General features: G+C 40.6%; 1 protein-coding gene across 3 annotated transcripts in view; it reads right to left on the reverse strand.

Annotated features, from left to right (window-relative positions):
• Window positions 1–2,223: 2,223 nt before the first annotated feature.
• The window catches only part of LOC131578886 (uncharacterized), a 111,669-nt gene continuing 96,681 nt past the window's right edge, over window positions 2,224–17,211 (reverse strand). The window contains exons 4-5 of one of the 3 annotated variants that reach the window (XR_009277600.1): window positions 6,194–6,271; window positions 2,224–2,779 (exon numbers count right to left, since the gene is read on the reverse strand). Coding sequence is in view for 2 of the 3 variants with exons in the window: in XM_058838138.1 (XP_058694121.1) it covers window positions 6,240–6,271 (32 nt within the window). In the remaining variant the exon portion in view is untranslated. The remainder of the gene's footprint in view (window positions 2,780–6,193; window positions 6,272–17,211) is intronic. The other 2 variants (XM_058838138.1, XM_058838139.1) reach the window with 2 other exon arrangements.

A 17,211-nucleotide genomic window follows, 5' to 3' on the forward strand; every position in this document is an offset into this window, starting at 1 on the left:
CACAGAATGGTTTGGGTCAGAAGAAACCTGAATGACAGTCTAGTTCCAATGCTTCTGCCATGGGCAGGGACACCTTTCACTACACCAGGTTGCTCAAAGCCTCATCCAACCTGGCCTTGAGTATTTCCAAGGACATGGAATCCACAGCTTCACCAGGAAACCTGTTTGAGTGCCTCACAGCTCTCACAGCAAAGAATTTCTTGCTCAGATCTAATCTAAACCCACCCTCTTTCATTTTAAAAGCCATAACCTCTTTTCCTATCACAAAATGTCCTTGTAAATGTCCTTCTGCAGCTGTCCTGCAGACCCTATACCCTCCCTTCAGATACTGGAAGGCTGCTGTAATGTTTCTCCGGAGCCCTCTCTTGGCTAAGCACCCCCAGCTCCTTCAGCCTGTCTTCACAGGAGAGGTGCTCCTGATCATCTTCATGGTCCTCCTCTGGATCTGCTTGAGGAGGTCCATGTCCTTCTGCTGGGGACCCCTGAGCTGGATGTAGTATTCCAGATGGTGTCTCATGACAGCAGTGCAGGAGCAGAATCCTGTCCCACACCCTTCTGGCCATGTTGCTTTTGATGCAGCCCGGGACACCTTTGACTTTCTAGGCTGCACGTGCACATTTACCACCTCATGTCCTGCCTCTCATCCACCAACACCCCCAAGTCCTTCTCCCCAAGGCTACATCTCAATCTGTTCTCTGCCCAGCCTGTATTCATGCTTGGGATTGCCCCAACCCAGGTGCAGGACTTTGCACTTGTCCTTGTTGAGCTCTATGAGTTTCACGGCTCCACCTCTCAAGTCTGTCCAGGCCCCTCTGGATGGCAGTTAAGTTACCTCAAATGGTTTTGGTTTGGCTGTGTGCTGCATCAGTCCATTAGACCTGTAAATCATCAACTCACATGTCAAAGTCCCTCTATGTTGCACATTCTGCATTGCCATAATTTCCCTATGTTTCCCGGGTATTATTTATTTTAAGTGTGTGTTGGGGTGTTAAGGCTGTACACTTTCATATACACACACACACACACACACACATATATATAGTATTCTATAAATTACTAGAGGTACTTTTATTTTACATAACGGCAACTACTGTCTCCTAATGCTTCAGTTTATACCAGAGTATATTAGGCAAAGGATTTCCTACAGAAAGTGATTTAAGAAAGAAAGAAGTCTATATTCACTTTTTGGCACAAAGGAGGACAGCAATTGTGAAGCTGCTGGTCCCCATGTAACTGCAGCTGGGTTCACACTATGGAGTGGCTCAGAAATGCAACATAAATTCCTTTCTCAGGAAAGGAATGGGAAGAACATAATCCAGGAGCACATCTCACTGACTGCTGCTGCTAATGGGCACAGAGTCTTTAGCACCACACTAAAGCTACTTGAGTAAAGCCCCAGAGTACAAGAAGCATGGACATCAGCAGCTCTGCCCTGGGTGGGCTGTCCTGCTTCGCTCCTATTGCACCACACTTCGTGGTCATGTAGACACAGCCAGACTCTGACAGATGTTTTTGCATTTTGTCCTGGATTTTGGATGAAAGAAACAAGTGAGGTAGAATTGCATGCACCATCTCAGGCACTGATGATTTCCTGCTTTGTCCTGAATGTATTTATGCTCCATCTGCCAAAACACCAAAGCTTATTATTATTTTATCTACTATGCTAATTAATCCTTTATTAGCACATGTTTTTCCACATCTGGGCTTCTAAAGGCCATAAACCACATTTTAGTGGTTTCTCCAAGAACTTTAGTGAGTTATTTTTCTCTTGTCTTTCACTGGAAAGAGAGTCTTTAAAAAAATTCTCTCTCTCTGTGTCTCATACCTTTTCACTAATTCTGTTTGCAACATGAAATTGCAAAAGTCCCAGCTACACAATATTTAAATAGGTATTTCAGTAGTGCCAGGTATCACTCCTCTGATGCTCCTTGATGCTCACCACATTATACATCCAGGGACTACATTACTCTTTGACCTTTTGCCAGCTGATCAGAAAAGATAGGGACCCAGTCTCAACCAAACTGTGTAGAGAAACATACACAGGCAACACCGAAGTAGGAGTATAAACAAAATCTACAGTGAAAATATTGGACTGGCTTACACAGGGAAACAAAGAAACCTGTTGTTCCTTTGGATCAGGATGGGTCTAGGACCCTTCACCATCTACATACACATTTTAACTATATTTGAGGTTTCACCAACTCTTTTTACTGGTGTTCAGGGCAACCAGGCTCATTTTTTTCTAATTAAAACCCTTTACATTAAGGAAATCTGCTCATTAAGTACATCAGATAAACCAAATAAATAAATAAAGACATCAAAAAGGAGATTCTGGCTTTCCTATTTAAAGAGAGTTCCCTGTATTCCAGTCTGTGTCCACAGCCTCTTGTCCTTCTATCAAGAAGGGTCTGCCTCCATCTTTCCCTGCAAAATAGGTATTTACACACCAGCAAGATCCTCCCCCAGCCCCAAGTTTTCCCTTCTTAAGGCTTAGCATCACCTTGTATGACAAAAACTCCAGTGTCTTTACCATATTCATGGCCCTTCACTGGACTCTTTCCAGTATGCCCATGTCTCTTTTGTATGGAGGTGACCCGAGTGGACACAGTGCTCCAGCTGTGGCCTCCGCAGTGCTGAGTAGAGGGGTATGATCATCTCTGCTTGACTGCATGTAGGGATGGACCACTCTCGAGCTTGGAGAATGTGATTCTTAAAAAATCAATCTGTTTCCTTGGACTCCTCCTCTCTCCAGGACCATGATGTTAACAGGGCAATTATCCTGTAAAGAGATTACCCAAAACAAAGGATTTCCATTTCAGCATATGAACATTATAGAATTTTCAGCTTGGTATTTTCTTTTCCCTGTAATATTGATATCAGAGTAATGTTCTTATATATATGCACTGTTTGTCATTGCTGTTTTCTTTTCATTTCAGCACATCACTCTACTGAATTGGGTAATCCTAAGTGTATCATCTCAGAACCATCCCAAGTGTCTCATTTTTACACAAAACAGACTGTTTAGTCTTCTACCATATTGTATCTTCATCTGCTAACACTTGTGTGCAATCTCAATAGAAGAAAAACAAAGAAATCTTATCTAAATAAGCACTTCAAAATGTCTAATACATATAGCAGTTAAAACCCATGAGCTACGGGGTCCATGGAACAGGAATAGTTACTTATGTCTTGAAAACTCTCTTCCTAGTGAGAAATGGAATGATGTTAATTTTGCATTTGTACATTTCATACACTTGAGAAATGGAATGTCAGTACTGACAGGAAATGCCAGAGAGCAAGAAGGAGGGGTGGGGTCCCTCCATAGTTGGGAACCAGCAGGATCTGAGGACAACTCCAGCAGAAGCGATGCTTTTCCCCAGGAGCTCTGCTGTCCCCCAAGGCTCCCACACGGGTGCTACCAAGTGGTTTAACCAACAGCCTTGGGCAATTTGTAGTGACAAGTCAGGTCGGGGGTCCATGTGGAGGCCCAGTGGGGAACAGCAGGAGCCAGCACAAGGACAGAGGACAAGGCTAGGACATACGTCTCTTTCCTTGACCTACCGGCCACTCTTCTTTTGATGCAGCCCAGGATGTGGTCAGCTTCCTGGGCTGCAAGTGCACATATTCCTGCCACATATCAAAAGACAGTGGTTACATGGGGACCTAAGTTTGAGGTTTTATGACAGTTACATAATGGTTGGATTTAACATCAGAGGTCTTTTCCAAACTAAATAGATTCCATGATTCTATGACAACTAGAGCTGGGATTAAAAGGAGATGTGTGAAGAAGATACTAGAATAAGATATTGCAGGCTTGCAACAGATGAACTGGTTTGTTGAGGACAGCCGAATTTGGTTATCTCTATGCCTTTTTTTTCCCCCAATCTATGTCATCATCATACAAGTGCATTTTCACCCAAGAAAAACACATCATATTGGGCACTGCAGCAAATATCCCAAAGGTAAGAGAGGCCCAGAAGTAGGAAACCTACTGTCCTAGGTCAGAGATGAAAAAATGTATGTATGGGAATTCATGCAGACTACACTCATCTGCCTACCTTTCACATGGATGAAAACAAATTCAGACAAGCTGAGTTAATGAATGAGCTGTACTGGCAGGGCTCTAGATAAAGGTCTGCACAGACCCAGTCTAAAGCTTGCTTCAGTCACCCTCAGTATGTTGCCTTAAATAGTTCTTCAACTTAGAAAGACAGAAGTAAGGAAGTCATGAGTGTATTGAGTCCCATAAAATACAGGTCTTCTGAACATTGATTGAGATACCTAACCAGGAAAATAAAATGTTTACAAAATCCTCTGTATAAAGGCACAAATAAAAAAATTGTGACATTTCTATGGCACACCAGAAAGGAGGCATGATATATGTATACGCACAGATACATACATACAAAAACATATCTAGAGAGATTTTTCAGGAAAAAAAAAAAGGAAACTAGAAAGCAAATTTAAATATCAATTCCATGTTTTTAAGCACGTAATGACTTTGTTGTGTTTTGAGGATTTTGTGGGTTTTTTTAAAATACAGGAAGGATTTTTCAGTGATGTTTACTACTCCTTCCACTTTCTATTACTGTGTCTGTTTATCAAATATTTCTCCTTCTCTTGCTCCCTATCCCCTATAAGATAAACGTATATCTTATGGTTTGGGATCTTCTGAGGAACTTCTGAATAAACTGGAAAATGTCTCTGTTTAGTTCATACTCAGTGCACAGGAACTGCCCTCTGCACAGCATTAAGGTGTCAGTTTGAATCCCAGAAGATATGAAAGAGACAGAGGAGTCCTATGGAAACAGTATTCTGTCCAGTAAAAAGACAATCTGGTCATAATTGATTCAGCTTGCTTATGTCAGGCTAACAAAAATGTTATTTCCTCAAATGACAAGGTGCCTATGTAATGGCACGGGACTGGAAAAGTCAGCTTAAAACAGCAATAGACTAAATTGTGCCAGTTCATTTACCACCAGTCCTTCTTTCTCTGAACTTTGGTTCGCAGGCTACATTTACACCCCTTTCCTCCTCTAAGATGTACACGTATGCAAATTTACTAGCAAGTTTACTACTTATTTCATCAAAATTACCAACATAAAGCTTTTCAAATTTGAAAGTTATTTAAGTGCAACTACAAATATAACAAGAATGTTCTGCTGGTTGCTTATGCCAATGCAATATGAACAAGCCAACTTGTTGACTTTTTCTGCTGTAAAAATTTTCCCCAATCACTATTCCATTGTATGTCAATCTTTTTGAGGGTTAAAGGCATCACACAAAAGAGATAAAGTTTATGTTCTTTATTTCTAACAACTACTTGAGAACAGATGCTGAAATGTATAAAGCTATATTGCTGAAATACATGAACCAACAATAATGTTCCATCTGCTTAACTTAATATCAAGTAAAATATTACACAGAAATAATCAGAGCAAGAAAGCTCAGAAGTTAAATATTTATTATGTTTAGACTCCAACTAAGAAACAAAGTCATGAAAAAAGTAAAATACTGTCTCTTCTGCTGAACCATATTGGGATCACAGTCTTTTCTGGCTGACAAAAGGAGTAAGTGGCTCTAATCAGTTGAATTTACTTTATTGAATTTTTTTAATGAATTTAGTTCATTGGCAGATGTTTAACACAAAACAAAACAGGAGAACCTGTTGTAGTTAAGGCCTTGCGCTGCAGAAGAACTCGGGATGTAACGGAAAGCTAGTAACCCACCCCTCTCTGTTAGGATAGCAGGGCCCCCCTGCAATTAGCCAATAGCACCTAACTGTGATGTAAGCAGATGGGAGTAACACAGTGAACCCAGGCTATAAAATGTTAAGTTTCCCTGCAATAAATCGCCATATTCTTCATCCATCACATTGATGCTGTGAAATGTGGACTGCGTGGCTGGGATAGCCACCTGTGCTGGAGCTGATCGGGGTGCTTTTCTTGCTTGAAACCCAACAAGAACTCCTATACACAGGAGATAGTGCCAGACTACAGTATATTGAACATCTGTCATCAGCAATGACCTCTAAATGCACAGCATGTTCTCACATTCTTCACATACCCACACCTCCTTGCAACTATTTCTAATGAGAATTGATGCACAAGCCAAGTTCAACCCCAGGAGCAGTCCAGATGTCATGGCAAGGAACATCTCCTTTTCAAGGATATCTCAACATGACTGTGCTCACCTTTCCAAGCTGTCAGCTAAAAAGCATGTTTCACCATTGCCAGGATTCATTTGGGCTCCTCCAACTCAGTGCTAGTGTCTACAGGAATCAGAAAGGGAAAACATAAAGAATTAATGAGCACCAAGCTTTCTCCCAATGCCAAATAACTTGTACACAGTGATTCTGAGGCTCTGATTTTAAATTAGTGCCTAGCATTTAAAAGCCTCTTATTTCTTACAAAACACATCTGCAGACTGAAACATGTACATTAATCCTGTCCCTTGCATTTTCATATAACACTTATGTCACAATACTTGAACCATATGTGTAAACAGAGCTCTGCTTTTGAAAAGTTGGCCCCACATCTCATCTGCCCCAGGCCATCAAATGCCAAACAAATCAAGTTTGCAGATGCCAGACCAAAACAATGGACAAGAGGGCATTGGAAGTTATCAGCTGCCTGCCTTAAACAAATGGAGAGGATCCCCAGGAGCCACCCCTGTAAGCACCAACAGATGCCAGATCACAGGCTTCTGGAAAAAACTTGCAGTTCCCATGTGTGGCAAGCCCCATTCCAGTGCTCAGCTTCTGTGGGAACAAGGGACTAAGTTCAGGGAGCTCAGATTGGCAGCTGGAGTAGCGCAGGTATTAGTTAATGCTCCTTCTTACCTACAAAACTGAGGTTGCATGCTCCTTCCTGCTTCAGTGCAAAGCACTGACAGGGAGAGAGATAGAGCCAATTCACAAGTTAATGTTGTGGTGAAGAAGAGTCCTGGGAATACTTTTAATAAAAGGCATGAAGGATATTGATAAGATCATCATACAGCCCATGGAAGTATTCCACAGCAAGGTAAATCAGTAAACTACATCTTCATTTGGGATAAAAGCCAATCTAGGGATTAACTGAACAGCCTGTCAAGGCCCTTCATCATCAATCACCTGCATTGTCTCTGAAAGTGTGTGGAAACAATTCCACCCTCCTTCCTCCACTGCAATGGGGTGATTCACAGAGTTGCTGCACAGGAGAAAAATAGGTCTGGCTTGTGAATAAAAGACGAGCCTACACAAACTTGTGTTTATGGGAAATAGACATGAAAAACAGGTTAAATATGCCTCTCTTTGGTAAAACATTGATTACAAGATGAAAATAAGCATTTTTTGGCCACGTTGATGTTATAAGGAGCCACCATTAATCAAGGTATCTGTTAGTGCATGTATCCAGTTGTCTACACAAAATAGGTACCAGGTATTGTCACTGTTTCCCTGCAGGTGAGTGCTGGCTAGCATGAGCTGACATTATGCATGGACCCAAGAAACTTTTAGAGCTGGGACACCAAGTATTTCTTGGAAATGAAGCTTCCCTATTCCGTTCCTGAACAGCATGAGAAGTTTCAGGCCATCACTTCTGCTTCCCCAGCACGTCCCACTTAAAATTACTCCAATTACCTACTGGAGAGATCTCACTTTTTCATATCCTTGATCTGTCCTTGTTCCAGCTATGGCCTGCCATCCATGCTACCCTCCATCGCCTCATGTAACACCACAGCCCAGCTGGAGCAGAGTTTCTTCCAAATGTTGTTAAAATATTTTAAGAAGCAGAACTCCTTGGGAGATGAGAAGGAATTTTTTTCTCTTTGGAAATATATCTTTTATTATGCATCCTGGTAATGAAGTTCCCATTTCTTTATATGGAGATGGCCCTGTAGGAATAGTTGATTACTACTTTTTGTAACAAACTACCGAATAGTACTAAAAATTATTATTTGAAGTGCTTTCCTTTATTTTTACATAACATTCATGTACACCTATATATTGGTATTTTAGAAAACTGATTTTTCAAAATTGCTGTCTAGAAATACCTATCAGCAACAAAAATTTACTAGACAGAAAATCTGCAAACTCTATCTGTCTCAAAAATTAATACATAATTTCTTCCTTATATTTTCTTCTATGAAACAGTGACAGAACCTACTGCAAGGTTGTTTAACCTCTGTGTGATAATGCAAATTTTATCTGACTAGATTTCATGTGTATTTCTGAGCCTTGAATCACCACTTCCAGCCTGAATGCTGATATACAGGCAGAAAACCCAGCTGTTAGGTCACTGTTTAGACAACGACTCTTTTTCTCCACAAGGCAAAGACAGCATATATATATGCTGGAGAACTGTAAACAGAGTTAGAAGCTAAGAAGCTAATAGGTGAATATGATAGGTGAAGAGAGCAAAGATTTTAAGTTCAGACTTAAAGCTTAAGTTTAAATAAAAATTTAAATTAATTTTAAATAATTTTAAATAAAAATTAAGTTGGTCTAGCCAAACTTCAGATTAGCTAAACTAAAGGCAATTATTTTACTTCACTTCAAGCTATATAAACATTTTTCCATTTCTTTTCGTATTTGATCCTCCATTCGTTATTTGTTTTTTGAAGTTAATTAGTATTACAAAGATGCTTAAAGAGAAAACACACAATCATTTTGAAGGAGCAGTTTTAAGCTGGGCTCCCTGCAGCAGCAGCAGCCAGCAGTGCCTGATGTATCCGGCCATGGTAATGGCAGTACCACGTGCAGGTGCTGGCAGTGCCAGCAGGCAGGAGCAGTGCTGGCAGTGTGTGAGGCCTGGGGCTCTTGTCCCACTCACAAGCATTTCACGTGCTCCAAACCAGACTGTTCTGCCAAGCTGCTTCACTGCCCTCCTGAGCTCTGCTTGCTTCTCCCCAGAGAGGTCAGTGCTTGCTCTTGCTGGCTGGCACAGGCTACTTTTGTAAAAAAAGGGCAACAGGTGGCAAGGCTCATCCCAAGGTCATGGAGAAGCCTGTGCCTTCCAGCTGCCCAGGAAGGAAAACAGCCTTCACATTCCCAGTTCACCTGCATGGCAGCAGGTACTGCTGTAGTTACATGTGCAGTTTCCATTACATAAGCATTTGCTGACAGAACTTTAAAATCCCCACACGTTTTGGGCAGTTTGGTTTTTTTAATTTTAATTTCCTGATATGACTATGGAGAATGATGACCCAGGGATATTAGTTTTGAGCACTGAGTACATTAAAAAAAAAACCCAACAAAACCCAAAGTAAGATTAAAACACACTCGTAGATGAAATTGCTAAGGGTTGAAACATATGATTTGGCGCAAATCACTGAAGATTGCAACAGTTATCAGTTTGGCTTGACAGAGTTAATGAAAAGCTGCAAATTATATCATAAACCCATACAAGGAAGCCTTTGCTTACTTGTTTTTGTTCTTAGGTTGTTAATTGCATGCCTACAAGGTTAAATGCAGCCCAGGATGTCCTAGAGTGAGAGCAAAAACTCCAGAATTCCTTAGCAAATCTCAAATGTGATAAAAAGTTCCATATTCCACAATTCCCTTTGGCTTTTGACAGTAAAAGAATTAGGGAAAAATAGGCTCTTTCCCATTCCAAGGGGGCAAATGCAAACTTCCCTCTGCTCTCTTTGGCTAACACACCTGAACCAGCAACATAAAACAGAGGTAACTTTTCAATAACAATTTACAGATTAGCTGGTAACAAATTAGAGAAATTAGAAATTTAAAATAAACTGTTAACAAAAAACCCAAAACAAAACAAACTAAAAATATTTCCAATAGCTAATAACCTTTCCAGAAAGTGGGATCATATTTTCACCTCCATGGCAAGTGCTTTATTGTCCATAATGGCACTGCTCTGCCTGCAGCTAGCCTGTGGCCTCCTTGGACAAGGCTGCAGGGTGCATGATCCCCATATTCTGTACTCCCTTCAGAAAGAAAGCAAAGAAAGCAATATTATACCAGGTGTGTTCAGTAGTATGTCCTTCTTAGTAAGCAAAGACCAGTCTTGGATTGTTAATGGTAACTGATGAAGCTGAAAGTAGCTTTTAGTTTTGTAAAAATGCAGGTTCATTCAGTTTCCTTCAATACACTCTATATTCTCATTTTTGCCTTCAAATGCTTGTTGAATGCAACTTCGTCTCAACTGTTATCTACTCCACTAAGCACAGAAAAAGAACTTTCAAAACACACTATAAACCCTAGATCAGCCACAGTCCCAAATTATGCTGAGTTATCATAGATCTTGCTTTCACAGGGAGGAAAGGACCTTCATCATATTCCCAGAAAGCAGCAGAGGGCATGGCTTTGCCCCAAGCAGAAGGAGTTATCCCTCCCACGAGAGTATGGTCTGAGCTTGCCTGGAATGCCATGATGGTGTGTCGGTGTCCAGCTGGGTGGTGCAATCCTTCAGAACACAGAGTGAAAGCTATATAATTTTAAACTTCAGGGAAAGCTACCCAGCTGAAGCACATCAACAGATGTTTCCTGACATGTTATCACCTATGTAGCATAGGGTGGTGAACCACAGGGACATTTCTGATGGGTTAATTCAATAAGAATTGTGAAACAGAAATACAAAGGGAGCAGGAGGAATGCAGAGATCTTCTTCAACCTTTTTTCAGTCCAAATGGGCCATATACAGTAATGTCTCTTCCTTATCACTATAGTAACTAATAAGGCAGCACTGAATTTTTTGAAGTCCTTTAGCATTATTACATGAGCACATGAACACTGTGGTCAGCTAATAACCTTATTTAACTTCTTCTGGAGCTGATAAAAATCTTTCAGCAGAATCTAGATTAGGATTTTAATTATACAGAGTGTACTGCCTAGAAGATATTTTCATGCTTAGTGAGCTTTTATCTATAGCAAAATGGCACTGGTTTTCCACAGTTTTATTTACCCTTGGTACAGTCAGATTTTAAATACACATATAATTTAGAAATTTGTATGTCTTGCAGTGCAAGTTCTGCAGCAGGTAGAAAATTCCCTTGAGCCTCCACAAAGGATTCCCAAAGAGTATTACAGTCCCAATGCAAATGGCTTTGACCAAAGTGTCTCTGAAAATTTAAAAATTTTAAGTATCTAAACACTTCATGCTATCAAAAGTATATCTGAAGAAAGAACCTTTACTGAGCTTTTCCACTGATATGACATGTTGCATGTTGACAGCGCAGCAGCACCCTCCCACCAAGCAGGGCCTTTACTGCAGGACATGAAAATATGGATGGGTCTCCTCACCAAACTGCAGTTATGTAGATGCACAGCCACAGATTCTGGTTTGAAAAAGAGCAATCTAAATTTGCAGAAGCAGAACTCAAGGTATCTTTTTTTGGAGACAATATTTTTTATTTAGTCTTTTGAGACAACAACTGCAAAAGTATCCTTATCCTTAAGAAATAAAAACATGAAACAAATTCCAAGTGGAAAGTCAAAGATACTATTTTCATTAATGAGAAGCTACTAGTATCTTTCAGATAATACTCCAATTTAAAGATTTATGAGATTTTTTTTGTGCATCAAAATTCTTTCAAATAAATCCCAATTCAACAGAAACAAGTTACCATTGATGCTGGGGGACTCTCAGCCCTACTTCCACTGAAATCTAGGACAAGATTCCCCTGGCTTTTCACGTGGTATGGTCTGGTAAAAAGAAGGTCATCACCAATTTGCCTAATGTTTCCTCTTTAAATCAGCAACTCCAGATTCAGACCTAAATCCCTAATAAAAGAAAACGTAAAAAGAGCTCACTCTTCCTCAGACATTCTTGCTCAACTCAGTGTACACTTGCTTTTTCAGTAACCTCCTGGCATAAAAGTGTTTCAGCTTCTCAGTTAGGGGAAGTGTGAAGGTTCTGCTAGAAAACCTTGTATTAGGACCTGGGGTTTTTTTGCTTGATAAGCAGGAAGAGGATCAAAAGTGAGAATATGTGATCAGTGGGGAGAACCAAAGGGATTTGACCTCTGAAAAATTACCCTTTCTTCCCCAGGAGCCACATTTCTGTCCTGCTTCCTTCCATGCAGAAAAAATTATTCTTTTCCAAAGCAAGCAAAAAAAAAAGATTTTATTTCAATCCTTTAGGTCACAGAAAAGCACTTGCCTGGGGACATTAGTCAGGATTAGTTATTCTCTTTTCACTTTCCAAGTATCGGAAAAACTCATATGCTTTGTTTCAGGATGGTTATGAAACACTCATTTTCAACATGATGTGATTTTGTAGACTTTCAGTTTCCTTTATCTGTTTTATTCATACACAGTTTGTGTGTGTACAGTTGAAGTAGACTTATTCAGAAAACTACATGTATATCATAATATTAGACTTGCTACAAATTTCACAAGATACAAGAATACTTGGGTTAAGTGAAAAGAAAAAGGATTGTTCAGCCAATATCCACGTTTGTCGAGGGACCAACAAAACGGGAAATAGTCTCATTTATACGTACAGCATCTGAAAATACCTAGTGTGAGTGAAATTCAAAAAGATTATAGAGAGATAACTAATCAAAAGAACTCTGCCCAATGAGAAGCATGCAATTCACATGTTACCTTGAGTGAATGGGCTTGCAAATAAGTACAGGATGTAGTAAGTAACTACACTAACTAAAGCACCAGGCATTGAATGGTATATCCATCTTGAATTTCAACAGGCTAATTGTCCTGATAATACTGACAGTGCTTTCTAGGTAAAATCAATAGCAACAGCAAAATCTTTGGGTCATGGTTAGGAAGAAGAAATCATCAGGGCAAGCCTGTTACTTGACGAAAATTTGTTTTAATACCTTAATCATTACTTCCAAATGTATTTGTTCAGTTGCAAATCTCTGGATTGACAGTCTGCATGCTGTTGTCACACCATGAACTCATTTTCCTTTCCTCCACTACACTGCTACCCTAGCACCGTTATTCCACAAGTCCCACACCAGGACAACAGGTCACTCTAGGCATCAAAAATTATTTTAAAGGATTAGAAATGAACCGTTTTACACAGGCTGTGTATCACATTGGTAGATTGTGGACCAAGTCGAAAGATGCAGTGTTTAAAACAACATTTATTTGAGGCTCCTGTCAGGAACCCTCATATGTAACCAGTAACAGGGTTGAGCTGACATATACACTGTTAGGTAATCCAAACCCCAGGCTGAATTAAAAGAGCAAGTCAGCGAGGACTTCTGAAACCAACATCACTGGCTTACTTAGAACCATCCATACATTTTGTTTCTCTCTCTGCAGAAAGCTACTATCACATCTGGAGTGGGAATCAGCCCCAATTTGGTTTTCAGAAGCATGACTGTGAGACACATAAATCAGGAATTAAAACCTTCATGAGCAGCTGATGGGTTAAGCATGGTTGCAAGTAAAGAAAACCAAGAAGCTTTTCTCAAGCTAGAGGAAAATCACCATTCTCATGACGAAGCCTCCACCCCATGCCTTGGGTGCAAAACCCTGGTGCAATGAAATCTTCCAGAACCTTTTCCTTCAGTTCACCTAGGCCCTGCAGGCAGCTCATGTGCATCTTCTATAGTACAATATAATGGAAGCATAGGTACAAACGAGTAAACACCACTCAAATGATTAAGTGCTCCAGAAACATCTCCACACTTGTGCTCTCAGGGGTACAAGATGTTTAAATAATTCACGAGATTAGCCTGGAGCTGACACTCTACTTAGACAAATGAGTCCAAATGGCTTTGAATAGCTCATTATCCATCATAGTTGCATAGAGCAAGCAAAACCTGAGAAGTGCAACAAATGCAGCTCCCTCTCTGCAGTCACTAGGAGCTAGGCTCAGCCTTCAGGGGACATCAATCTCATTGTTACAGAAGAAAACAGTGCAGTGCAGCTCTTCATACAGTCCCTGTGCCCCAGTCTGTGCTTTAGCTTTATTTCCTTCCATTACAGAAGATCCAAAACTCCTCATAGCAGGCTGCACAAAACTCAGCATGGATCATTTTCAAGGGAACAACAGCAGCAACAGAAGGAACACCTTGAGTTCCAAGCCAGTGCCACTGCACAACCATAGAGGGCTGTTCATTATGTTTTGTGGCCATTAGAAGATGAGAAGTTGGTTACCCTACTGTCTTGCAGGAAGGGAAAAGCAGAAGTGTTTCTAATTCCAGGGAATTCTTCCAACTTTGTCTGCCCTCTGCAGCATCCCACACTGTGCAGCGACTTCAGGAGTAGTCAAATGCCAAATATCATGTGTCAATGCATTTGACTTCTCCACAATCCCTTCAAGAACGCACACCATTTTCTCCTTAAAAAGCTTGCAAACTTCATTTATGTGAAGACAGACTAAACTTCTCCTTTAACCTTAAAGTTCTAGAAGAAATTGAGATCAATAATTGCTATTTATGAGCTGAGCCCAAAGCAAAGCTTAATCACCTCCAGGCTTCCTAAGACATATGCAATCACACTGAGCCTTTGCTGTAACAGGCTACTCTTCTCCAGCCCCCAACCCAGCTTCACTTACACAGCAACTTAATTCTGAAACCTCACACAGGTGCACTGCACTGCTTGCACCCATCACCTATTGAAAGACCAAGCGTCTGAGTGTTACTTTGGTGGAAGTGCTGTAATAGTAGCTTAGCTGAATATTTTCATTTTGCTACCTTGTGCTCCTCATATCTCCAGTGAAATGTCATGTTCATTTGCACATCCAAAACCAGCATCAACTTCTATTACATAATGCAAGGCTCAACAACCCTGGACTCACAACGATTGCTGGCAAGCTTCCTTATTCCTTTTCAAGTCCCCTACCATTTTCCAGAAGTTGCATTTCCATTTTCATTAGGAGACAACTAGTACAAAGCATCGACAAATAGGTTGATTGATGAATTTTGAGCACAATATTGATATCCATATCTCAAACATCTAGTCTTTTACCATCAGAGCTGTTTACAAGCATCAGTAGTAAGCCCTCAACAACACAGGAGTGGGTAATACAGTGCTAGACTGGACCTGAACACAGATGGTCCCAGAAACTTCTAACTGATAAGAAGGGCTGACCTAGTAATGTTATATTTAAACAAACCCTCAACAATCTTAACAGTTATTTAGGACCTCCTTTCCATGGTAGGTCAAAATGCAAGCCTGGATTTTGTTAAAAAGTCTTTATCACTTTAAACAAAACAAGCAAAAATCTCCAGCGCACAGGAAGGGCACTTGAGGCTTGGGTGAGATGGATAAAATAAAAAACAAGACTGATTTTTCAGCCAGTTGTGGCACTTCAACAGTGGCAGAGATCTTGATCATTACCCACTGAGGTACATACCACTGCAAATGGATAAAAACAGAGAGAATAACCACAGCAAGATGGAAAGAAATGTTTTAAGATCTGTAACATAGCCTGCCACATACAATTGGTTAGGCCACAACAGGAGAGGAGCACAACAGTGAAGACAGTCATAACTACATCTTTTAGCAAGCCATTGGTCTTCATAGGTAGCAAGCACAACTCTGACTTACCTTCTCACATAGTACACAGTAGTCTTTTACCTTCTGACTAGCTCAGCTAGGAGCAAAAACTCCCTGACTACCCAAAAAACATGTTAGCTACAGTAATACCTTGAAAGAAGGTATTCAAATAGCTCCCGCTCCCTTGGATTTATCCTCTTATTCAGTGTGGATTGCTAATTCTTCATTAGTATGGTTATCCACTCACATCTACACTGCACAGGTGTGGTGTCTACAGACAGCAGAGTTGGGAACTTGTGAAGCTTGCAAAGTAATTTAAAGATGATGGATGGGCTGGAAATTATTTTCTGTTTATAATTGCAGACTCTCTGATAAGTACATACATCTTGCTTCCTTGCTCCTTAACATAGGTGCACATGGTGGTAGGAGATCCACCAGCCCATGACTCCACACCATTATACGCAAAAAGCAGCTCTCTCCTATTTCTGCACTACGGATAACTGCCATCAAAGCCAGATCATTTTCCACATTAATCCAACAACTTTTACCGAAGTGGTAAAAGTCCACTAATCCCTTGGTACCTGCCCTCACTTCTGGGTTAAAACCTACCCTAGGGTCAGTTCAAGGATTTTATATGTTAGTAAGTTGAGAAGGGAAAGTTCTTAGGGTTAATTTGTTTCCAGGTGGGCTATTCCCTGCTTTTCTTGTCTGAAGAGAGGAATTTAGCACTGAAAAGTTCACTTATAGAGCTGACACCTCTTCAGAAAGGATGGAACAGCTGAGTTATGAACTCACTACCTCTCTCTGCAGTGATGTTTTATAGCTTTGCTGCTTTATGACCATGCTGCTGGGAAGCACTTTATACCAGAACAGTCTGATACAGTGAGTGCTTGAGCCACACATTCATCCATTCTCCCTATGAAAGTCCAAGAAAAATAGTATTTACTCAGGTTTATACATGCACTGGCATATTTGTTCAAGGACGTGTTAAAAAAACAAGAAATCCTGAGCAGTCCTCTGTTGACACAAAGATATCCTAATACTGCAGCTGCCTTTAAGGAGGAACTCCTTTTGCTTCAGGGAGCTCTTGTGGTGCAAGCTGGGGGGGAATCAGAGGTCTGACTGGATTAAGTGGTGCTACTGCAATCCTGAGCCCAAACCACCCTGCCTATGCTTCAAGCACTCTGATAAGCACAGCTAATTTACATGAGTAGGGGAGGAAGGGAGAAAACTTCCAATATCATCAGGGAAGGACAGAGTAAGAAGCAAAAGACACCTATGAGCTACAGTAAGGTCAGAAAAGTTTGGACACATCTGGAAAACAATTGCACAGACTCTCTTTCTTAAAATATTGATCATAGTTTTGAAACAGGAACAGAAATAACGCCTGATGCAGAAATCAGCAATCTGAGAGATAGGGTAGTACTTGACCCTTGCATAAATCTAGGCTATAAAACTTGGTGCTGACTTAAATATTATTTGTTCTAAATATGTAGTTTGGCCAGTGGTCAGATAGAAGCAGAGAAATAGTCTGTCTTTCCCCTGAGCCCCACCATGCTTGTGAGCACAAAGCACCTGACTGTGGAGTTTGCACACATTTTTCCAATCCAGCTCTTTGTCAACAGAGAGCTTTTTGCTCCCTTGCTCCAAGGTGCTGTGATTGATCAGTGATCATAAATACTGTTTCTATGCCAAGGGCTCCCTGTTTCAGTCTCCTCTCTTGCTAAGTATTCCCTCTTCCTTGTCATTAATCCCAAGGCATAGACTTCCTCTCTCCTGGCAGTAGTTTTCTTGCTTGC

Source organism: Poecile atricapillus, chromosome 4 (assembly GCF_030490865.1).
Source record: "Poecile atricapillus isolate bPoeAtr1 chromosome 4, bPoeAtr1.hap1, whole genome shotgun sequence".
Taxonomy (NCBI): domain Eukaryota; kingdom Metazoa; phylum Chordata; class Aves; order Passeriformes; family Paridae; genus Poecile; species Poecile atricapillus.